At 39.6% G+C, this 26,163-nt stretch overlaps 1 protein-coding gene across 1 annotated transcript; it reads left to right on the top strand.

The window, feature by feature from the left end:
• Positions 1–2,361: 2,361 nt before the first annotated feature.
• Positions 2,362–26,163, top strand: HAAO (3-hydroxyanthranilate 3,4-dioxygenase). The gene is made up of 10 exons (XM_053461135.1): positions 2,362–2,633; positions 6,160–6,238; positions 9,649–9,732; positions 10,887–10,993; positions 20,183–20,272; positions 21,364–21,407; positions 22,984–23,129; positions 23,384–23,449; positions 24,102–24,184; positions 25,309–26,163. The coding sequence occupies exons 1-10, from the start codon at positions 2,554–2,556 to the stop codon at positions 25,382–25,384; spliced, it is 855 nt and encodes a 284-aa protein (XP_053317110.1). The 5' UTR covers positions 2,362–2,553; the 3' UTR covers positions 25,385–26,163.

Genomic DNA, 26,163 nt, shown 5'->3' with positions numbered 1-26,163 from the left:
GTAAACGATTTTTATTTACAGAATACACGGCAAGAGATGGCTACAAGAGCCGTAAGATTCTTTTTTTTTTGTTTCCTAATGTGATAAAGCGGTGTTTATGGTGGCTTTATGGTAAGGAGGCAGACGAATTGGTGGACATTTTTTAAAGCCGGGTGCTGGTGTACCGGAGTCTGGTAGCGTGAGCGACTGTGGACAGGCTTTACGTTGCAGTGGGAATTAAAGTCGCGGGAACTGGTTTCTAGTGGGACACCAAACCGCGGACACTGCTTTTTACAGGGAATGAAAAATAAAACACTGCCATCTAGTGGATCATGTGCCTAACAGCATACATTGTCTTTCAGTGGGAGATGTAACCACTGCCCTCTAGTGGTATGTGTGACTAACAGCAGGCGTTTTCCTTTAGTGGAGACCGTAACAAGCAGCAGACCCTCTAACAGTGAATGCCACCAGTATTACACAAAGGTCTTCTAGTGTAGGGAGACACAAGCAGTCACTTCCACAAAGTAGGAGTTTACATGTGTAATATGTACACATGCACGGGCCTCTCCACCCTGTTCAGAGGAAAAAGACAGAATGATACAAGCTGTGTTGAGGGCCCCATCTCTATGAATGGTGGTAGATGTAGGTATTAGCATTGACACTGCATAAGGCAATCTGCTTCTGTGACCCTAATAGCAAGACACCAACATTTCCTGTAATTCTGCATACGGTATTTATAAAAAAAAAAAAAACATTACATGATGCCTTTCTACAAATCTTGTTGTAGTAACTTTAAGCTGCTCCTCCTTCAAAAAATAATGGAGGTCAGTAATTATTGTTCTTCTTTGCAGGCCTGGCAGCTGTTTCCATTGGGATAATTTCCTGTACAGTATGCATGACACTTCGTAAAAAAAACCCACTTATTTACTTTCAGTTCATGTTATTTGCATTTATAAATGCTGCTTTGAAAAGCAGAGCAGAGCTTTTGACATAAGCTTGTTGATATGACATTTAAGCAGAAGAGGGCGCCAAACATGTTAAGCGCTACATGAATATTTTGGAAAAACTTCACAATTGGGTGAGATGTTAAAATATTGTATTGTAAAGTAAATATTTGTTGCAACAATTAAAAAATTTTTTTTTCATTTAATAACTACATAAATAAAATTGCCCACAAATATTTATGTTGTGATCAGTATCTATAACTTTTTCTTATACTTGTTTGTCGAATACATGCAGTAACCTTCTAATTTCTTTAGAAATCCCCCTCTCTTTTTTTTTATATCCTATCCCCCACCCTCCTATAATTTCAAGAAATATTACTGAATTGTACACTGCTACGGAATATAATGACGCTATATAAAACAATAAATAATAAGAAGAAGAAGAACCTGATTCTAGAAATGGCGTTTCCTATATAATCACTAAACATCAATAAATCACACCCACACAAATACATATGTGTACGTACAAACACACAAACACACACGTGCGCATCCTAATGTCTCAGCTAATTTGGACGTGACAGCTATTTAACACTATTTATTTACACTTTTTAATGAAGGTGAAACACAACCAAGTTTATTATTAATTTGTTTTATTGTTGAAAAAAACAGAAAAAAACCAAAATATATATATATTCATTAGTAGAACACAATTCTACTCCTGGGACATGTCCACGTAAAAAGAAATTTACACCATTAAGTCGCACTCGTATGAAGACAGCTCTTTATGGACACAGCCGGTTCCTGTACTGTTGGGGTTTGGCTAGGTAGCAGATAAGAGTATGTACTTGCAGGTAAGTTAAATACATGGGGGGGGGGGGGGGTCTGTCCTTGAAGGTACAGGAGAGCCTTCAAGGACCCATGCATTGTTTATTTTTTTGCTAGTGGATGTACAGTTTTTTGGTTTTTTTTTAGCAAAGCAGGGTCTGAAAATGAAAACATGTATTGGCATATATACATTTCAGAGTGCTATTGGGACTGCAGCTCTGGCTAAGGAAAATAGCTGGCAGGTGGGGAAACAGAGCATATCCATAGAAAGGATTCTAGTGAAATGAACCCCTTAATGACAAAGCCCGTACGTGTACGGGCTCAAAATGCATTGTTTTCAATGGGTTTAGGGACCGCCCATTGTCCTTAAAGGGGTTAATTCTGGTTAAATATAATGTGACACCCCGCTTACTATCATACGCGTTGAAGCGTACACGACGGCAAAAGTGTGCCTTTCATGAGTAACCCAGTCCGACTATACAGTACAGAAATCACTCCTATTGATTCCAGTGTACAGTGCATTAAAGGATCAATGTTAGTATCTATGACATTTGCACTTCTGTCCTGTAACATGTGGATTATTAACTCTGCTTGATCAGATCTCCGTGTGCACACGTTTGTGTTTTTGAAATTGTAATACATTTACCAATGTTGATTAATAGTCTGCAACCTTTGGCCAGTAAACACACAGAGTGGTCTTTAATGTTCCTCTTCTGGAACTGGTTAAGGGATACCGTGCTCTCTGCATGCCATCCACAGCTTTATATTTTATTTAATAAGACACCGTTTGCGTTAGAATCTCATGGCATTGCCAGTAAATGTAAAGAAATGGATACAGCAGAACAAAACTTGCTTTTTACCACCGGTCTGCAATAAGCTAATGTAAGTAACAATTTTAACCAACATCTATCCCATATAGTCTTAATTTGGAAAATATTTTGCATATTTTATATTTAGCATTGCTTTGAGTTGTCGCAATGTACTGGTTTTTTTTACTGTTGATTGAATTATTTTTATATGTTCAAAGCTAGAATGTTATAGAAATGCTTACAATGTGTCAGCATAGGAGTTTTCAATGACTCTACAGAAATTGTTAACCTTGATAAAGCTATAATATGGTGGAACGCTGCTGATGGCGCTGAGAATACCATCCGTGGGGTGATTAATGAGAATGCTTTTTCTTGGCAAGGATACTGGGTAAGCTTGAGAACAAGAAGATATTCTGCAGGGAAATAATAGAAAACTTTTATCCGGATCATGGGAGTTGGTTGGAGGTTCATGTTCCAGCAGTACAACTACTGCATGTACTGTATTCTTGCCTAGGGGAGCAGATCTGAGGGCCCAATGCCTGATGGGCAAACCTGGGAACTTCTAAGCTCCAGCTACCCAGAGCTCTCCCTCTTCAGGTAGACTGATGACATCAGTGGGTGGGGCTGATGACATTGATGGGCTATGATGTTACAGGCAGGGCTAGCCTTAACATCTTTACACTTGAATGGGGTGGGTAGGGTAAATGGCCACGGGCAGGGATGGGGGCATTTCTAAACGCCACAACCCAGAGATTTCGGACCGTTATGCAAAGACTTGAGTCTCTAGGCAAAATCCGGCGAGTTTAAAGGTATGCTAATGGGGGCTCCCCAATGCACCACCGCTCAATGAGCCAACTATAAGAGATGTCTCTGATCCTCCCCCGACTGGCATGTACACAATATGGAGGACTCTTCCCAGGCTCCAGTCATCCTTAAGACATAGAGCGTCAAGATATGATATCCTATCCCTTCACTCATCTGTAAGGATGAGGCGGCAGAGGGGGTGTTTGGGGATGCTCCCCTGAATCAGGCCCAGGAATAAGGATAAATATGTTGCTGACCGTACCTGTGTACACCAATTGGTTTTCTATCATCAAAATATAGTTATGTACAGGGGGGCTTTACAATATATGCAAATTAATAATATGGTCTATTGACGGGGAAAGATCTATACCAGTGTGGCACAGCTTCCATATCTCATAACGACATATGTATCTTCCATTAAAACAAATGTGTGATCATAAATATTGCATTCCTTAGTAAAACTAAAATATTAGGGCGGTCTAAAGATAATTTGACAATTCAGCAGCATCCCTCCGCCAGTGCTACTAGTTTACTGTATACTGACATCTACTGAGACATGGAAGTCACAAACTCAACAACACAGCTGGACTGGCCATCTGATAAGTCAGTGGGCTGGTGCCAGATGGTGGTCTCTTATTGTTGTAGCCACTCATCCAGTACATACACTGCTTTAGTGTGAGACCATAGGCTGGAAACATACAATCGCACATTGCACAAGAGTAAGAGCATACCATGCATCTGTGTGTATTCAGCCAACAGCCAAATGTATGTCTTATAATTACCAGGCCTTAAACTGTCAGGGTTGTCTGTTTTTTTACTGATACACATCCCTGTTCAAAAGTTTGGGGTCACTTAGCTGTTTTCATGGAAAACAAGAAACCTTCTAGCTGTAACATAATTGCAAAATGGTTTTCTTACCATCAATTAGCCTTTTAAACATAAACTTGGATTAGCGAACACAACGTGCCATGGGAACACAGGAGTGATAAGGGGCCTCCGTGCAAGCCTATGAAGATATTCCCTTAAAAATCAGCCGTTTCCAGCTGCAATAGTCATTTACAGCATTAACCCCGTCTGCGCTGGATTTCTGATCCACTTTTTTAATAGACAAAATTTGCTTTTCTTTCAACAAACAAGGACTTTTCTAATTGACCTCAAATGGTAGGGAATATTGAAAAAGCTTCATATTTTGGGAAGAAAAGAAAAAAAAAAAGAGAAAAGAAAAGTTTAGTGTGTAAGATCCAGAGCTAGTCAAATGGAATCTCTAACGATGTTTTATCTTGACATACAAAGTACAAAGTTCTCTTGTATTTACTCTGAAAACATTCTACTTATGTTTTCATTGCCGTCTCTGCTGTCTGTCGATAACATGCAAAGACAGGAGAACTTCAACTTAATTCAGCTCAAATAAAGATGTTTAAAACAAGTATACACATTTTTAGGGGCATTTATATCAATATTGCTCTGGTTTTTTTTTGTAGAGATGAAGCTGTCATCGGTATATTTTAATTTGTGCCTCGGAAATATAGCGTAACCTGATAGGAACTGAGATAATAAATATGACTTTTGGTCAATGGACCGTTTCTTCATTATTTGTGTGGTTGTACCAGAGCCGAGGGCAAAGGGTCATGCAAATCTGGTTAACCTTGTCCTTATACGACAATGAGGAGGTATTACTGCTTCAAGGGAACTTACAATGAGGTGTAATGTGTACTTTTATGTATATTTTTTGTAGAACAAGCATATCTGAACATAATATAATGCCACATTTTCCTGCATGATATATGTTAATATCATCAAAAAGTATATATAATAGCATTTTACAAATCCTAGTAATATAAATTCAAAAAATAACCTATAATCTTCCTTGATAATGCTTCTAGAAAAAAAGTTAAGTAACACAACAAGGTGGAGGGGCTTATAGAAATTTAAATACCTTTTCTGTCTGTCGTTTGCATTTATCTGTATAGAAGGAGTTGTGAAAAGTGTCCCAGACATACATTTCTTATGAGTGGATTATAACCAGTGAACTTCTCTTTGTTTATATGAAAGGATCTGTATAGAGTCAGTAAGGTTATCTAAAACAGAAAGGCAGTCTGGAGATAAGAAACTTTCCTTCCCTTGTCAGATAACAACTACCTAGAGATAAGATTTTATCATTTATTTTTTCCAGTATTATTGTTTTATGTTCTATAAAATATCTCTATTCCACCACCCCGTAGAATGCGGGGTACAGTTGTTATAAACAAGTTCCAAGGGAAGGTTTAGGTGAGTTGCGGTTTTAACATGCCGACTGCGTTATGCATCATGAAGGGGCAACCTCACCATGATCTCCTGTAAGAAAGGCAGGGCTGGACCTGGAAATGTAACTATGCACTGTACGGGGTCGTTCAAGCTGTTCTTGCAAATGCTCACTGGGCCTGGCTCTTCATAATCATACCTGGGAACTTTGTAAATGAGCAGACCATGAGAGTCTCCGAATATAAACCCTTACATAGCCCATTGTGAAGCTTTTATATAGTGACTTGCCAAATGAGTTAACCAAATTTCTCTACTACTGGTCCTTATGGAAACCTTGACTTGTCATTATTCAAAAAATACATCTAAATGAGTCACCTGCATTTAAGCAGGGCTATCAAAGCATAACATGCTGGTAGCAAAAGCAAGGGGTAGCTGGGGGCGCTCCCCTCGGCCAGGCCTAGCGTAGCATCAAGGTAAATATATCACTGGATGTAGTTAGGTGCACTTGGACTTGTATTGGATGTTAATGCTGTATTCCATTTTTAAATCCACAGGCATAATGGTCAGCTGACAGTAATGTTTGTGGGTGGCCCAAACCAAAGAAAAGATTATCACATCCAAGAAGGAGAGGAGGTAATATCGGCAGTTACAATTATGTCAAATTTTTTTTTTTTTTATTTTTTTTTTTGTGGAAGCCCGAGGTGCGTGCTCCTTTGGTGCCGCATTCTGTGCACAAGGCAGCAGAAGCCAGACTGCGATCAAATCCTTCGTTAAAACTAGACTTGCGCATTCGTCTTCGGGCGAACATGAAAATGAACACGAAGAGTCTTCGCCTTATCTTCACAGCATCGCGGGAGTTGACTGAAGTGGAAATCCGCAGGTTCGTCGTCAGGGGTTACAGGGCAGTGTGAGTGAGCCTATTGGTCACCTGCAGGGTCTTCCTCTTTTTTTCTATTTATTTTGGGTTTTTTTTTTTGTATTAAACTGTTAGACGAAAGGATCATGGGAATGTATTTTATTTGAATAAATGCAAATGAGCACACTAGCATATATGGCTAATATATGTTCGGACAGAATGCTGCCCTCTGTTGGTTTTACAAAGAGTAGCATAATAACTTTGGATTTCAAGCATATGCTACTTAATGTAAAACCAACAGAGGGCAGCATTCTGTCCGATGATATATTAGCCATATGTGGCAGTGTGCTCATTTGCATTTATTCAAATAAAATACATTCCCATGATCATTTCGTCTAACAGTTTAATACAAAAAACCCCCAAAATAAATAGAAAAAAGAAGTTTGCAAGTTCGACAGAATTAATGTCTGCGAGTGCGGACATTTAACTGCAGTGGGGAGACCAGCGGATCATGGGGATATATTTTATTTAAATAATTAATAAATGAAAATGAACACACTGCCACATATGGCTAATATATCTTCGGACAGAATGCTGCCCTCTGTTGGTTTTACATTGAGTAGCAGAATATTCTGCCCGAGAATATATTAGCTATATGTGGTAGTGTGCTCATTGGTCGCCAGCAGGAGGCCCCCTGCTGGCGACCAATGGAGTTGCTGATACACACATTTAAAGTACTGGCGCCAGAGCTGCTGCGGTACGCGTTAACCCCGTATTAACCCCTTAACCGGAAAAAACGAAGAAAAAACGAATATTCGCCCGAAGAGAAGACAGGAACGTGCGAATATTCGCGGAATACGAAGATTTTTTTCCCCCCGAAGACGAACACGAAGAGCCCCCTGGTGCCCAAGTCTAGTTAAAACACCTTTGATATTGTGCTTGTCATAGAGATGTGGACAATATCCTAACAAAAGTGAACTGGGAGCAACCTCCAATCTCCTAGCTCCTTTGAGTGTGTTGCTCAATAAAGAAGGTTTATGAGTGATCTAAACATTATCCAGAGAGCTTCGCCTACAAGATAGACTGGGTTAGCCATGCATAATGCATAGTTAATGTGGGGAGGTGATGTCACAGATTTATCAATGCATCATGCAGGGCCAGAGGATCCTGTCTCTCAGGAAAAAGCTCATCTGGTTTGCAAACCAGTGCAGGGATTCTTCAGTTACTGAAGTTAGAAAATGAAGCAGTTTTTTCTTATTTAACTCCTCCCCACCTGCCTCTGCACAAAGCAGAGCGCATACCACAGTAGGCTTCCTGCACGTGCTCAGTAGATCTCACATTCTGCTTAGTGGGAACTGAGCTACTACTCAAATAAATAAGCGTAGCAGCAGCCAATCACATGTATTCTATCTGATCACTGTTGTTTTGCTAGAATACAGGTAATAGGCTGCTGCTTCAGTGACTTTAATGCGGGTACCACTGAGCATGCGCAAAAATGCTGTGATTACAACCCCATACCTCCCATGGACGTAACCATCCATTAATGTCTATTTTGATGTAACACTTTCACAATACTACCCTAGAATATGAATTTTACTTTCATTATATAACATGTAATATCAGACAAAAGAAAATAGTGGAAGTGCAAAGTGCATTTTCATAATTGAGAACAGGATACGTCTTTTATTAAATATTTAATATCACATAACAATTATTTATATTTTCCATCAATACATTCCTAGGAAATTGGATTCCAGAATAAAAGGTGTGATTAAAATTAGCTGTCAAATCGTTGATTGGATGTAAAATGTGCTTTATGACTAATATAGCTATTCCTGTTTTTAGAAAAGCATGTTAACCTGCACTTAATAGTGACATTTTTAGGTAGGTGTAGGTGAATAAATAGGTGTAGAAAATCAAGCACATAGGCGTCCATCTCCATAGACTAACGTTGGCAGTAGTGAAGAGCTCAGTGACTCTAACCGTGTCATAGGATGCCACCTTTGCCACAACTCAGCCACAAAGTGGTAGACCACACTTATAGAGCAGGACCACCTTGTGCTGAAGCGCGTCCCGTGTAAAAGCCACCTGTCCTCTGTAGCAAACTGTCTCTCGAAGCAACATCAGCACCAGCTGTCAGGAGCTTCACGAAATGGACTTCTATGACCAAGCAGCTGAACACAAGCCGAAGATCACTATGCATAATGCCAATCTTGTAGAAAGCCTTCCCAGAAGAGTGGAGGCTGTTAGAGCCACAAAGGGGAGACAATTTCATGTTAATGCCCATGGATTTGGAATGGGATGACCAACAAACACATAGGTGTGATGGTCAAGTCAGTCCCCTTGTTACCCCGGTCAGACCCGTAATGCTTAGTGGTTTTTGATAAAAATCTCCTTTCCCCCCATAGATCCAATATTATTACTATAATCTCTGTAGAGGTTCTAAACTATACCATGAAGTATATCGGAAAGCAATCTGTATCAGGTTCCATAAAGAAATGTCTAGAGTGTTAATATAAATTCCCCATATGTGTAGTATTCTTATTTTGATGAAAAATTAAAGTTGCTTGACATATATGTGCTGTTTTTTTGTAAACAGTTCTAGTGTTTGTATAATATAATATTTTCAGGCAGATGAGTATTGCCCATTTATATGTGTTGTAACTGTGTTATCTTAGCCCAATCTACTAGACAAACACTCGGAGTCCTTATCTGCCCACTGCCTGTGGGAAACAGAGTGGCTCCTTCTCAATTACCCAGCCTGACAATGGGGTTTTCAATGGACCTACACTTTAAGATAAATATATATATATATATATATATATATTATTTCTTTCTTCAAAAGCTGTTTATTCATTGTGTTCCTCATAATTCTCTTTTAAACTATATAAATTATTTTGCAATGTAGTTAGATAAATTGTTTGGACACAATTGTAGTTTCTTTGAAATAAAGGAAGTCTATTGGAGTTCATTTCTGCTGAAGCCAGGAGGCTGGTTTCCTCTTTGAGTGCGCTTTAGGTTGTGGATATTTATCTTGCTTTTGAGACATTTTCTCTGTCTGAACAATTTGATGTGATACTTTTGTACAGACAGTGTTTTCTGACTCAACATCTTAAGATGAAAAGCTGGTGACACATACGGTTCACATACCGTGATAAGGATTCTGACCAAAATGTATCTTTTGTAGTTATTTTACCAACTGGAAGGAGACATGTGTCTGAAGATAATTGAAGATGGAAAACCTAAAGATATCCATATCAAACAAGGAGAGGTAAAAGAATCATCAATGAAAGGTTTTTATGGAAACATGAGAAACCCAATATGGTATTATTCCTAATTATTTCCCTAATGAGGTTCATGAAATAACTAAAGCTTCTTATCTATATTTGCTAAGCCAGGAGTGTTTCAGAAGGCACTATGATTTCTTATTAAAAGGGACAGTTTTACTACCATGCAGCCCCACCACCAAATAATGCATATTAATATATATATAAAGAGAGAGAGAGAGAGAGATTTTTTTAAGTATGTTCTTTCATGTAGAAAAAAAGAAGCTACTTACCTATAGGAGAAGCTGCAGCTTCAGAGTGGCAGCCTACTGCCCCCTCTGCAGTTTCACTACACTTGTGGCTGCTTGAATCTTCTGCACATGCATGTGTGGAGTCTTGTAAGACCCTTAGAGACTTGCATTCATTGTGTACAGACTTTACCCTTTCCTATATCATTCAATTAGATGAATCCAATAAATACTCATCTAGATTCATGTAAAAAGATTAACAATCCAGTACAGAACCCTGGGCTCTCCTCTTTACAGTCACTCAGTAGATATTTAATAGGATTTACGAGACCTGCCCAAGAGGTCTTCTCCAAGGTGGTGATTCCATCGTGGAACTTGTGTGAAGTGCCGAAATATAACATCAAATGCCAGCATAATGCAGCGGTACAAAAAGATTTTACATATGAGTTGCTAAGACCACAGATATCTGTTTCCTTGCAACGAGAGACAACCTTCTGCCTCATTTTGCCTTGACTTAAGTTTATAGCAAATATAGTAAATATATAGCACCCTTTATTATTTTAAATATCCATTTCTTTTTATTCAGTTGGATAAAATAACCATTTTTTCATCCAATCGATATAAGTGGAGCGGATGCTATCTCTGTTTCCTTGATCATGATTGAAAAGCCTAACAATTTACACCACAGCGATCGTTTATGGGGAGTAGAAAAAACATTGCCAGCTAAGGCAAATGTGAAGGCAAATGATTTCATGATAAAAGACATCTGCAAGCAATTTTTTGTAGTCCGTTGCACTGGGTGATGGAACTAATTAGGATGCATGGTGTATAACCAGGATTCAGTGCAGCAAGATCACTTATAATCTCATTAATTGTTTCCTTTTAGAATAACATACATTTTCTCTGGACAGATGTTTCTGTTGCCAGCCCGAATACCTCATTCCCCTCAAAGATTTGAAAACACCGTTGGACTTGTCATCGAGAGGAGACGGTTAGAAATGGAAAGAGATGGCCTTAGGTAATATATTTATTTTAATACCTGAGTACATGCTTATGAATGGTACTAAATAACTAGGAATTCTTCCTTACCGAATTGCTGCGTTAAATTATTCTGCAGTCAATGTATAAACCTTCAAATCACGTTTACTTTTTTCTTCGCATTAAATCACAGCGGCTCATCCGACACTGCTGGTGATTAATTACAGCCCTGGTTCCTGTTTTCCCAGTGTGATTTACATGCAGTAAATTAAATGTTTGCTGCAGAAAAGTATCGCCTTTCCTAGCCAGACTTCAGACACTAAGAAGTGGCAGCAGCCTAAGCTAGGGTTGCCACCTGAGTCCCGGATTTACCTCTTTATGTCCTGGAACCTGCTGGGCTAGTGGCGATTTACACACAGAGGTGGAGGAGATGTTAAGCAGGGTCACGTAATGGCACACTAATTGTCCCTCTCTCTGTGTGTTATTGTGCGGCTATGTGAGTGTGAGTATCTGTGTGTTAATGTCTGCGTGTGTCTAGGTTAGTGTGCATTAGTGTGAGTGAGGGCATGTGTTAGCGTGAGTGTGTGTTAATGTGAGCGTCGGCGTGTGTTTGTGTTTTTTCTTTCCTTTTTTCTCTCATTCCAACCTCTCCTCTTCTTTTTTCTTCTCTTCCCTTCTCTTCTTTCCTCTTTCCATACTGTTATCTCTTCCATCTCCTTTCATTCCTCCTTTCCTTTATCTCCCTCTTTTTTTGTCCCTCTCCTCTTTCCTCTGCTCTCCATTCTCCTTTTTATCTTTTCTTTTCTCTTATCTCCCTCTCACCTCTCACTTGTCTTTCATTTCCCCTTTTCTGTCTCCTTTTTCTCTAATAAACAAAATTCCAAAATCCTTTGTGGTCACTTATAAAACTACTCCCCTGGTCACACCCTTTAGCAACCCTTCAGATATTATCTACCAAATGCTTTGGCAAAAGATGGCAACCTTTGCCTGAGCGGATGTTAGATGCACTGTGTGTGACTATTGTTGCAAATAAAAATGTATTTTGCTATTTTTGTGCAAATAAATGGTTTGCATAATGACATTCGATGGCAGTTGCAGTATAAATATTTATGCAATTACATTGCATGATGCGTCACGTGGGAAGCAATCGGTGTATAAAACTTTTGCCTCTGAACCAAGTGCCATTCCTGTTGTATATTATGTTGTATATTATGATAACAATGGTATGACCCAGAAAGATTTGTGACATTCATTTCAGAAATATATTTATAGCAGTTCTAGAATACTGACGGGTGTTCACCCCTAGAGGGCATCAAATTCCTTCAACGTCTCTAACATACATCATTGAAATGTTAAATTCCGCGTGGTGTAGTAGATCGATGGACTGGATTACATATCTTTTCCCGGGCATGGCACTATCTTTTTAGACTTAAAAAACAATAGATTGAAACATATTAAATAAAACCAATACGTTTCATTTGTTGACTAGAAAGTCATGGTTTGTTGGACTCTGGGAAATGTGTTAAGGGCAACATGGTGGTAACATGTATTTAATGTCTCAAATATGTACTAAAATCATTAACATGCTTAAATATAACAGGAATGGGGCTAAAAGACACTCTTTCACCAAAGTACCATGCACTTGTTAAGTAACTTGGATCTAGAACTTAGCATAGGTTCATTGATGAATGTGAGTTAGTTCTGATCACCCTTTTTTGGCTAATGCTGAGTTTAGATGCCCTTCTTTGCCTTGTAATCCCTTCTCTGCCTCATCCTTGTTTATCATCTCAATTTTTAAATAGTTTTGATTTTTTAGGGTAAATCAAAATTTATTGTAATTTTCAGGTAATGTAGGGAAGGGGTACAAAAAGGAAAAAAGGGAGGGGAAGGGAAGGGGTAGAAGAATCCACACAGGCGATACATAATGCGCCAACACGTTACAAAAGAAGAGCCATAACAGAGTACATAGACCGAGTACACTCAAGGACACACGAAGTGACCGCACAGCGAAGAAACCACAGTCTGTGCACCTGGCCGGGTACAGCAAATATGCGAAGATCGTTAACAGTCGCGTAGGACAATTGAAAAATCAGGGTGGACAGGCCGGCATGTAAACAAAATATTCGGCGATGCACCAATTACAGGATACCAGAAAATCCCTCTACCATAGGCAGGCGCACGCATGAGTTCAACAAGCAAAGCACTAGTGATGCAGAACTCATACCAAAGAAAAGTTAGCTAAAATAGAACACCAACTGAAGTAATTGGAAAGTTCCCGATCCAAGGCCGGGAACGCCAAGGCACCCACAAGAGGAGCAACTTCAAGAAAAGTAGTATTCAGGGTACCAGCCAGGAGCTGCAGACGGAGTGTTCCCGCGACTGTGTGCGGAGCAGGACCGTGTACACAAATGAAAATTTCCGGGCACCCGGGAAAGCCCATAATTAAAGGGCCCGCAGGCCGCATAAATGCGCCGAGCAGACCAGAAGGAAGGGGTGTGGAAGGGAAAAGAAAAAGATAAAGGAGAACAAGGAGGGGGGAGCAAGGGAAGAGAATCAGAAAGAGCCAAGAAAAAAAAAAAAAAAAAAAAAAAAAAAAAGAGGGGGGGGAGGGACACAAAACCACAACACAAGTACATAGGGAGTCAAAAAGCTATAGAGAAGACAGGAAGACCACAAAAACTCACACGGCTCACACAGATTACTCCAGTAAGGAACGAATAGTAGGGTCACACACGAAAGACAGCCAGTAGAACCACAAGGCCTGATACCGCTCCATACTCCCAGAAGCTATATGATGCAGTTCATCCAGAACCCTAAGCCGCTCCACTCGGAGCACCCATTCAGCGAACGTGGGGGGGGGGCAGGGCAGCCCCAGTGTAAAGGAATTAGAGCCTTAGCAGCCACCAGCAAGTGGCAGAGTACCGATTTCCGGAAGTGCTTGACGGATTGGGGCACATGGAAAAGAAGGAAACACTCCGGGGTGAGAGGGGGAACCGAGTCCGTGAAGCGATGAAGTGTGGAATGGATGGCAGTCCAGAAAGGGACAATACCCGGACACTCCCACCAGATGTGAAGGAGGGAACCCGGAGTGGCGTCACACCGCCAACAACGGTTGGGAACATCAGGACGATAGGCAGAAAGCAGCGCAGGAGGGCGATACCAGAGGGCCAGCAACTTATACGACATTTCCTGATCTCTGGCACTCCTGGAACAACGGAAATTAAGAACACAGATCTTCTCCCACTGGGGCTGCGTGAAGGTGAGTCGCAGCTCAGACTCCCAGCGACCCATAAACGCTGGAGGCAAGGGATTAAAGGCATCGAGGAGAAGGCCGTATAAGCGGGAGATGCCATGAGCCAACAAGGAGGGCGCCACACAAAGATCCTCAAATACAGTAAGGGGACGAGAGAGATTGTGCTGCCGAGGCAGAGAGCAACAGAAACTGCGGAGCTGCGCGTACTTGAAAACATCAGAGAAGGGGGGAGGCGAAGAAGGGGACAACTGAGTCAAGGGCTTAAGACCCGACGGCGACCAGTAGGAACGAATACTACCCGTCCGATCAGAGGGGGGGACAGGGAAGAGAAACCTTCCCTGGCCGGGCGGGAAGTCGGGATTATCCCTGACAGCAGTCAGAGGGGAAGGAATGGTGGAAAGTCGGGTGTGTCGGAGCACAGAATGCCAGACGTCCAACGTAGCCCGGATGAATGGGTGAGGCGCAGCAAGAGACCTAGCCGTCGGGATCGATAGCCATGGCAGCACGCCAGCAGGAGACCCCAAGAGAGTAGACTCAACAGCCACCCACTGCTTATGGCTAGGGCCATGGACCCATTCCACGACCCGCAGAAGATGACACGCTCTGTAGTACGAGCGCGGGCAAGGCAGCGCCAAACCCCCCCGAGACTTGGGCAGAATCAAAGTGGAGAACCGGACTCGCGGGGCCCGAGAACCCCAGACGAACCGCAAGAGAGTCTGCCGCAAGGAGACAAAGAATGACGGGGGGAGATAGACGGGGAGGGTCTGGAAAAGGTACAGCACACGAGGCATAATAGACATTTTAACGACATTAATCCGGCCCACCCAGGATAGCATCAGACCACGCCAACGCGACAGGTCCGCCTGGATCCCGGCAAGAAGAGGCGAAAAGTTGTAGCGAAAGAGGTGGGAGAAGTCAGGGGAGAGCCAGGTCCCCAGGTACTTAATTTTATCAGAACTCCAACGGAAGGAAAAGCACGGCTGCAAGGAGCGAATTTCAGCACAGGGCAAGGCGACGGTAAGGATTTCAGATTTGGAAGGGTTAATCTTAAAATTCGAGAGATCACCGTAAACCGATAGTTCGCGCAAAATAACAGGGAGAGACAGCCGAGGGTGAGAGACAGGGAAGAGAAGGTCATCCGCGTACGCCAGTACTTTGTGGCGCGTACCCCCAACAGCAAGACCGTTGATGTCAGGGTTGCACCTGATAGATTGCAACAGGGGTTCTAAAGACAAAACAAAGAGAAGGGGGGACAGCGGACAGCCCTGGCGCGTGCCATTTCTAATATGGAAAGGGGCAGAGGAGGTGCCATTGACGCGGACCCGTGCCGACGGAGTGGAGTAGAGAGCGCGGATCCAAGCGAGCAGCCCGGGACCGAAGCCCATATGTGTGAGAGAGGCAAAGAGGAAGGGCCAATCAACTCTGTCGAAGGCCTTCCCTGCGTCAGTAGACAGCAAGATCACCGGGAGTTGGGCATGCTTAGCAAAGTGCATCAGGGACAAGTTTTGATTTTTTAACTGTAGCTCTCCCAAGAACTTCATGCTCCAACCACCACCTCAAACCACAGAAGTAGCCTCGTAACCGGTCTCAATGTAAATGTTCTACATGTAAAAAAAGTAGAGACTCAGGGAAGTTAACTTTTTATTATAAGAAATATAGCATGGCTGCCTAAATACAGAATGTTCAGCCTAGTTTTCTCTGCCTCTTCTCTGGGTCAGATCTGCTCCTGTAGCCTTTACGTTGCTGGTAACTTCACTGTAGCATTGATTGTACTATCTGGGAATTAGAGACTGCATGGATTGGTTCCATACACATTGCTTCCCCTTTTTGGAACTTTATTGAAATTGTCTCATTAAACTGGAGACATTAGCTAGTTATAGTCTATTGAGCGTTCTAAATAATCACTTAGATGCTAGTTTCTTGACCCACTAGCCACTTCTGTATGTTTCTTGATAGTTGTGAATGCTCTGTTATGTTGTGTTTTCACTTGTTTGCCCCTATGTCAAGGCTGCATTTAAACAGGATTCTGTACATTGTATTCCTTCTGCCTTGGACGGTGAACTGTTGGATTTATTTTTTCTGTAGTCTGGTTTCTTGCTAGCTATTTGAGCTTTTTCAGTACTTGTGCTGAATCCATCACTACATCATATGATTGGAATCCTGCAGGTGCTTGTATGCTGGCTTTGTACCACTCCTTTCCATGACTGGTTAGGTGAACACTGGTTCACCTGCATTCAAGGGCCTTAAGTCTTTGGCTCCCTTATTAGATTGCAGTATTTTCTAATGCCTTTGAGCTGGGCTACAAACCAAACCTTATCTTCAGATATTCCAGTGGTACCGCGCTGCAAAGCTGTGTTGTTCAATAGAGCCCTCCTTCTTGTAAATAAACTCTACTAAGTGTATCTGCTACAGTTGGAGATTTCCCTGGGCAGTATTGAATATTGACATTATATCTCTGTAGTCTAAGCATCATACACTGAAGATTACTGGGAGCCTCAAGCAAGCCCTTTTCATGATGATTTCTAGACTGGACTGGTATTTTTTTTTCTATTCCAAAGAGGACTGCAAGCAACTCCTTCTCTATCTAGGCATGGCCTTCTCTATCTAAGTTAATGCTTGATTGGTAAAACCAGTAGGCAGTTTTCCTTGTATTAGTGCTGCTCCTAGACCTTTCTCTGACGCATCACATTGTAACATCAATGATTCTGCTGTATTGTAATATTTTAGTATAGGAGTGTTGCTTAATTTGCTCAAATGTTTCTTTATGAGTCTCAGTCAACTCCCATACAATGTCATTTCTACAACGCTTCTCCTACTTCTGAAAGCTTCTTACAAAACCTAGAGAGATAACTGACCCTCCCCAGAACTCGCTGGTCTCCTTTTATATAAGTTTGTCTAAGCAATTCCTTAACAGCCTTCACTTTACTTGGGTCCGCTTTGAGATTATAAGCGGACAATAACGGCCGATGAATGGTACTTCCTTCTTTGTTAGCTGTCATTTCTCTTGGTTCACTTTGATGTTTCTCTTCCTTTACCTTCTTTCTGATTAAATGATATCTCTCCACAGACTTATATTTTTCTAGTTTCACAATAATCATCCATCACTTTCATTAACTGGGCAAGTGAAGAAGATGCTACTCCTGGGAGGATTGTAGCTTTAATCTCCCTGCCTTTTTTTTTTCCAAGTAAATATAAGAACAGTTTTACCTTCATCTGTTTTCCTTTATAAGCCAGAGAAAGATTTGTATATCTCTTTTCATTTCTACATATCTACAGATATTTTTTTTTTCCTGGGAATCCAACTGTCCAGGTGGTTTTAAACCGTCCATTTTCTGCACAGCCCAGGCTTAGTTTCACAGATGTGCTTCTTTTGTCCGCTTTTGTCTTAGACCTCTGCTACCATGTTTCAATATGGATGCTCAACTTGTACAAACGTCAGTAACATTTTATTATCAGAAGTATAACATGGATGGCTAGAAACAGAATGTTCCAGTCAGCCTAGTCTTCTCTGCTTCCTGGGTCAGATCTGCTTCTGTAGCCTTTAACTTTTCTGCTTCGCGGGGTCAACACCCAAATCCTCCAGATCGCCAGAGCGGGGTCTTGACAGGCCCGGCTTCCTGCCTGACTTCCTGCCCATTTCCTGTTTAAATAGGGGTGTTTCCTGCAATGTCAGTGGGAACTCCTCTTGACATGAGCAGGAACGCCCCCGACGTCAGCAGGAATGCCCCCGATGCCAGCGTGCCCACCCACTGACGTCAATGAGACTGACCCCGACGGTGGGCAGTTGTAGCCGTGCCCCGCAATGGTATGCTCTGGGTACCCGGAGCCCAGAAGCTCCCAGGTATGCTTGTAGCCCTATTGTAGCCCTATTGTTACTCCCCCTGGAAACTAGATACTTTACTTATAGGTTTCATACATATTGCTACATTACCTATGCACGTATGGGTCCTCTGTGAATCTTGCTATTAACATGTCTTTAACCTCTTAGGATGTCTAGCAAAGCAAAATATGATTTTCTTTTTTTTTCTGTATAATTCTGTGTGAAGTAATAAAACTGACTACGGTAAATTCAATGCAGAACATTTGTTTTGAATCTTGTAGATTGTAGATCTTTATTATATTGGATCATCATTAATTTGTTGTTTTTATTTGTCAGGGAAAGTACAGCAAGATAGGTCATTTATTAAGACATTTTAATCAGAAATATGCATAAGTCTGTTACCTGCAACTTAGTTACACACGCACCCTGAATAATGACATCTAATTTGTATATAATTCACATTGACAGCCACTTAATTGTTGCTAGCGAGGAAAAACAAAATATAATTACAATGAATACGTGAATTAATCTGCTGGTTTACCAACTTCCGGACCAGTTATTTTGATGTCCAAGTATATTTTCTGTAATAGCTCTTGCTGATGACTTGTTAGCTTCAGTCCACCTACACAAGCAAGAATTATTTTCTCACTCCAGAGGATATTTGTAACACCTACTGCCTGGCCTGTCCAAACTACATTAAATTCCACTTGTTCGTTGTTTGATTTGAAGTGTTCCACATGTTATTTGTTTAGCACCATAATTACTATATTTATTTATACTATATTTGTTTAGTACTTTACCTGGGCTATTGCAACACCTTTATTCTTTTCTTTTTAGCCATTCTCTTGTAGATTTGCTGGTGTGCTTGGGATCATTGTCATGTTGCATGACCCCATTTTAGCCAAACAGATGGCCACATATTTGTCTCTAGAATACTTTGGTATACCGAGGAGCTCATGGTCAGCTCAATGACTGCAAGGTTCCCATGTCCTGTGGCTGCAAAACAAACCCAAATCATAACCCCTCCACCACTGTGATTGACAGTTGGTATGAGGTGTTTCTGCTGACATGCTGTGTTTGGTTTTCGCCAAATGTAGTGCTGTGCATTATGGCCAAACATCTCCACTTTGGTCTTGTCTGTCCAAAGGACATTGTTCCTGAAGTCTTGTGGTTTGTTCAGATGCAAATTTGCAACCATAAGCCTTTCTTTGTAGAGAGAAGTGCCTTTCCCCTGGCAACCCTTCCAAATAAAACCATACCTGAGGCCTGTAGAGTCTGAGATCTAACTCTTTTTGCAATTTCTCTGAGCATTGCGCGGTCTGACCTTGGGGTGAATTTGCTGGGAGGTCCACTCCTGGGAAGATTGGCAACTGTCTTGAATGTTTTCCACTTTTGAATAATCTTCCTCACTGTAGAATGATGGGCTTTAAATAGTTTGGAAATGGCCTTATAATCCTTCACATATTGATGGGCAACAACTATTGCTTCTGTAAGACTTCAGCTTTTATAGAGGTGCTCACACTTGCTGATGATTAATTAATCATGGGCATTTGATTAGAAGCACCTGTCTGTTACTTAGTATCTTAATTCCTATGGAAGCAGTATGGGTGTATTTAGTTTTTCACACATGGCTTTTCCATTTTGGCTTTATTTTTGTTGCATAAATCATGACACATAATGTGTTGTTATTCATCTGAGGTTGTATTTACATAATTTTTAGACCTGCTTGTCTAAAAATTGTTCTCAAAAATTTTCTTAAAAATGTCCTGATATATAAAACCATAGAATTCAAAGAGGGTGTACTCACAGGACTGTATATATATATATGGTATATATACCATATGTGTTTGATTATAACATGAGGCAACTGTAGTTTCTTTAAATTCCTTAAACACTAATAATAACATCATTGCAGTAAAAATGTAATGAAAGCGATCAGACTGATCCGACAGATCAGGGCGATATTAATAAAGAGTAATTCTTGTGCCAAGTGCTAAATGCAGAGCAGTCAGGAGAAATGTTCCACTGGTGTCTGGGGTGGTATCCCCACATTTGTTCCGGACAAATGCATAACCTTAAAATACAATATGGGAATTGTATAAAAATAAGCTACTTCTCAGTTAATGAATAAATAATTTCTTAATTTTTTTTAAAAGGTATTATGTTGAAAATTCCAGTGAAGTACTGTTTGAGAGGTGGTTTTACTGTGAAGATCTTGGAAAACAACTGATTCCAATAATTCATGAGTAAGTATTTCTTTTCAGATCACAGAATATGATATAGAAAAAGTTTGTTTGGGAATATTAATGCAGAATAACGTGAGAAAAACATGAGCTAGGGAGACGAAAAGCTCTCACCTACCGTTATTATGGAGCTATGATTGTTACATGTGTAATTACAAATCAGAACGAACTGACCAGATACAAAATGTTTTGACGGTACTCGCAAATGTATCCGTTACCTGCCACTTAAAAAGATGCCAAGAAAGCAGATCTCACAGAACAAAGTGTTAAAAGCCTACATAGTTTTAACAATTCATAGTTTTTAAAGCTGCCTTCCATTCTACAGCTCTGGGCAATACAATAGCAATAGATGGACTTTTTACGTGGGATAGTTACAAATGTTTTTAGGATGTAACCAAATTAAAATATCTTTTGCATGCAAAGGGCATTAATAAGAGTCTCTGCCAAAATGATAATACAGCCTAAATCATATCACTTTGATATATTGTACGACAGTGCAAGCATATGGCAGTTCGCTGGATGCATTACAGAATTATTTGGCAGATATGTCAGTCCGGTTTAGCCATAAAACTATAAAAAAAATGTTTTGACTTGACGTAACAACGTAGTTACAGTTGCCTAGTTTGCCGATGATGGAGCCGTAAAGCTGACTTTATACACCTGGATACGTCCATAACTATGTGCTGGTGGTGAGGCTTTTGGATGAAAACTATATTAATTCAAGTTGTTGGATGGGATGCAATCAGCGAAGGGGAACATAAGATTTCAGAATCTAAGCAAAAAGATTTTGGCCTCTTTAATGTGTGTATGAAAAATATATACCTTCTCGCACACACACATGCACACACACACGCACACACACACGCACACACACACGCACACACATGCACAGAAAAATGAATGACCATTGGGAGCGGGGATGTAGGGCTCAGGGTGATTTTTTATGGAGCTCCCAGGATTATGAATTCCCATCTGCGGCCATCAACAAATGCCTGGGTGACTGGGACTGCTGGTCAGTCGATCCCATGCACAAAGCTGTATGTTTATCACTTTTTGTGTTTCTTTCAAATTATACATATTCTTTTTTTTTCCAGATATTTCAACTCAAAACAATACAAAACAGGGAAGCCTGATCCAGGTAACCATGATATTCTGCAGAATTGGATTTGATAACTGTAACTGCTAAATAAATTGATTGCAGATCAAGTCTGTCCATTTTTCCTGAGGTAAAGACTCAGCCGTTAATCAGTCCTTGGTCTCATCTTAGATTCAGGATAGCGTTAGGCCTATGCACGTTTAAATTCCCTCACTGTTTTAGCCTGAACAACATCCACTGGGAGGCTGTTCCATTTATCTACTATCCTCTCAGTAAAGAAAAAAATCTTTACATTACATCAAAACCTCTGACCCTTGCTCCAATATTTCTCATTTGAAATAAACTTCCCTTCTGTACTTTGTTAAATCCTTTTATGTATTTAAATGTTTCTATCCCATCTCTCTTCTCTCCCCCAAGCTGTACATATTGATAATTTTTACCCATCAAACCAATTTTTGCAGCCCTCCTCTATGCATTGCCTGTTACTTTTAAGTCCTCAGAAATGAAATTATTCTCAGTTGTTTTGCCAGTGAATTGATTTGAAATATATGAATGCTTATTGAATTCTGTTTGTTAAATTCATAATTATTTTCATAATGTTTTTTATACCTTTTGAAAAATGTCTCTATCATCTTCAGTCTTATGCCAAAGGCAAAATGGATTGAATAATCTGTACTGATTTTAGCATTAATAAGATAAAAGTAGTTGTAACGCATTTAAAATAGCCGCCTGCTTGTTACATAAGCTTTTTTTTTTATTTAAGAACTTAAGTAGACATTGGGTCAATAAACCACCGTAATGACTTTTTCATTTCAGTATAAAATATCTTAAATTGTTTCTATTCCATAGAGACTCATTCTTTTTTGTTCAGCATATTGGTACATTTGGTTTTATATGAACATATCAGACAACATTTCTGTTAAGGATATCAGACACGATAAAAAATCTACCATAATTAAACATAAGCTAGTGAACATTCACCCGTACAAACTATTTTTTAACACAATAAAGTCAAAGAAGGTCAACTATAGAATGCAAAAAAGGTTGTAATAAAATGATGTATTTTTGTTGTTGTGTAGCTTGGAGTAATTTGTTGCGTCATCAAAAACAGGTCCTTTAGAGTTATATAAATTGTATATGGAATGTTATGGTTTTGTATACGCGTTAAAGGTTACTGGATCACAGCAAGACATCTACTTTCTAAGTCGAACAGTACATAATAAAAAAAAAAGCCATTAACCATTAAGTTATCATTTCAAGCAATGTTCACTAATAGTGTCTCCAAAATATGTTTAGAATTTGGTAGGGAATGGTATAAAAACAGAATGCAAATTCACAAAATATTTTCAAGGATGTGGAACTCCGTGTTTTTTTTTTTATCGCTGAGATGTAACTAGGGCACATGGTGCCTGATATACAGAGTCAGAGGCCCCTGACCATACTGACGTCACATCCACTTTCAGACGTGGAAGGAGGTAGAGGGGCATTACACCTGACTTTGCCCCATGGAAGTGATGGGTCTGGTTTATCCCTAGGAGTACCTGGAACTGCTGCTTGAAGGTAGCCGATTTATCAAGTACACTTCAAATGTATTATTTTTTGTTGTGTTTTGTTGAAGACCAGCAGTTGGAAGAAATGCCTTTCCCTCTCAACCCTGCCAAAGTAATGGAGCCCTTTTCTTTCGAGGACTGGATACATAAACATCGGGTGGAAATAAACGAAAAAAAAGACCTAAGTTTGTTTGAAGACCACCATGACATAAAGGTAGAATTTGGGGTTTGTTTTGGAGAAGAAACCTTTGTTTAAATTTGTTCCGTTCTTTGGTCCATTGACCAGCGGCACACTGAGGAACATAATTGCCCTTTTGGGCAACCTACTTACACTTTAAAGAAACCACAAAGGGAAACCACACGATTATACAACATGGCAATAAAACTACATTGGCCTAGAACCTCCTTTTAAACATAATTGCCTATGTATCTAACAGAAGATATAGTTTTCTCGCATTTCTCTTCTAGGCAGTCATCAGTGGATCTGGAGAAAGTAAAATAAGCACAACGACAGATAAATGGATTTGGCAACTGGTATGTCCAATGAGTCAATCATGATGTATAGGATTCATGTAAAGGCTTGATTTATGTAGAATAAACATTTGTCTCTTATAATACTCCTCTTCTAGTGTAAGATGACATACACTTTTAGATATGTATACTGAAAGATCTGGAAATTACTTTGGGAGGGAGACCTAGCTACATTCGTAACGCGTTGCATGCTGAGACATACCTAAAAGGCAGGGGGCCAATCCACCCATGGTACACGGCAAATGTTACTTCCAAAGTATATATGATTCCTTTTATTAACTTTCCAATCTAGTGTAATCAGTATGGTTCACGTGGAATAATAGTAGGCATGTGTTAAAATTCTATTTTGGCAATATAAACTATTTTTATGCTTTTGGGCTGTACTTCTTGTGTAGCGCTCACCCGCATCTGTGATACAGAGTCAGTTCCTTATCAAGAACAGGTCATCCTCCAACGATCTCCAACATTGAGCGCAATTTAAATATTCTTAACCTATTCTTTTTCCCTTATGGACTTATTTTAATTTTATATGTAAAGGTCACAGTTATGAAAACTTGTGCAGAAGCTTTTCATGGCTATGTACAATGACTATACTATATATTGATTACATATTGCTTTTATAAATGTTAATAATTACAGTTAAAACTGTTTGTAGGAAGGAACGTCGACTGTTACTTTGGGTGATACAACTATACAGTTGGAAGCTGGAGATAGCCTCCTCATCAAAGAACACACCCAGTAAGTGTTTTAAACAGGTTTCAGCATGGTATGGACGGCCGTACACAATCTGTCCTTCCAGGGTCCTTTTGCTTCCCTAGGCAAATAACACAGTACATCTAACCAACTATCAGATTGTAACAAGTGGTGCTGATGAATGCAGACACAGACATTTTCTGTTAATGAACTTGATAGCGACAGGCCCCCAAACAATGAGAAACCTTGTTATTAAATGCACTACCTTGTCAACAGAGAAATTAATTGGTTTAATTGCTAGTAGTTACATCTCCTTGGTTCTTCATCATAAATGACAAATTTTAAACTTGAAGACCAGATAGAGATTTGAGATGTTTCAGTTCTGTAATTCAGCCCCCTGTGTGTGCAAATATATATATATATAAATATATATATATACGTAGCCCTCTTTTGACTAACTGCACCATCAGGCCTCCTACCTTCCATGATGTCTCTCTGGAGCCTGAGCCGATGGACCCTGGGAGGTTGGGGTACAAAAGAAAATAGGGTTGGCAGTGCCTTCATTTTAGGGGTTAGATCCCTGTAAACAATAGTAATACCAGATAAGGGCGATAAGGGAATGATACCCAAATGTATTATTAGCATAACAGTAACACAATTAAATATAAACACAGTAATAGGAAACAATATGGAACAATCAGTATGCTGAGTCACAATGTCCCAGTCCCCCCAAACTGTGCACGTCCCACCTACAATTGCAGCATTGGTGCACGAGTTGGGTTATTCTGCCTCCGTGAAACACAACTGGGAGTCGCAATACCTATTTGTTGCTTCACATATACAATATATATACATATAATTAGATGACAGTATAGAAATAAGTGATATGGTATTTGTAATGTATGGCGATAAAAAAAAAAATATATGTGAATTTTGGACATACATGTAATCTCATATCTCTGCTATATGAAGAACACCTGATGCATATTTTTTTTACAAATACACTTATTAGTAATACTGGCTAATATGTATATATTTTACTAAAGGTAGCAAGGATTACACAGTGTGTAAAAACTGTAGAAAGAAACACAATCTTTTTCCCTTTTTAAAAATTTTTGATGACACAAAAATTCTGAAATATATATCCTATGTCTGCGCTGTTTGCATAGGTACTCTTGGAACAGACATCATGGGTGTTTGGCGTTGTGCCTTTGCCAGGAACCAGCACAAAGAAAATTCCTATAATTAAGCATCACAACACAATATAAATGGACGCATCTGCACATTCATCTTTACAATTCCAGCAGAACCAGAAAGCCTTTCATAAACCAAAGTAAAAATAACTATCTTACATGGCATCAGCTTGTGCATTTTATTTACAAATGTAAAAGTTTTTTGGGTTTTGTGCAACTTTAGGAAAATATAAAATGTCTTGATAAGCACAGACCAGTCTGTTAGTCTAATATAATGATCAAGAAATGTAGGCATAAAGTGAGTTTTTGGATATATATTAAGGTTACTTTTTATGCCTAAGTATAGCTTGCTTGATATATATATATGTATATATATATATATATATATATATATATATATATACTGAATGATTTGCAAAGTGCATAAGCATCAAATATTACATATCTTATCGAGATTATTTTGGGCTGAATTCAATGCCATAGATAATTCGATCACAAGTAACTGATTGGTAATCACTGGTCATCATAGATTGCAATAAAAAAAAAAGAGATAAAAAAAAGATCTATTGGTCCAGAATGATATTGAGATAAAACGTACCACTCATTTTATCTCATGCTTTTTTATTGAAATCTTTGTGAAAATTGTTATTCAGTTAGTTCTAAAAGATTTAAGTTTAACATTAAATCTATCCTTCTAATGTTTATTCCATTGTATTAAAAAGGAAAAAAATAAAATGCTCTTACATACTTGTTACAATATTTTGCAACATTAATTTTGAATGCATTTTTTTCTGTTAATTGATAGTCAAATAAATTTGTTATAGAAACGAA

This window comes from Spea bombifrons, chromosome 3, assembly GCF_027358695.1.
Source record: "Spea bombifrons isolate aSpeBom1 chromosome 3, aSpeBom1.2.pri, whole genome shotgun sequence".
Taxonomy (NCBI): domain Eukaryota; kingdom Metazoa; phylum Chordata; class Amphibia; order Anura; family Pelobatidae; genus Spea; species Spea bombifrons.
This window is presented reverse-complemented; position numbering and strand designations above follow the sequence as displayed.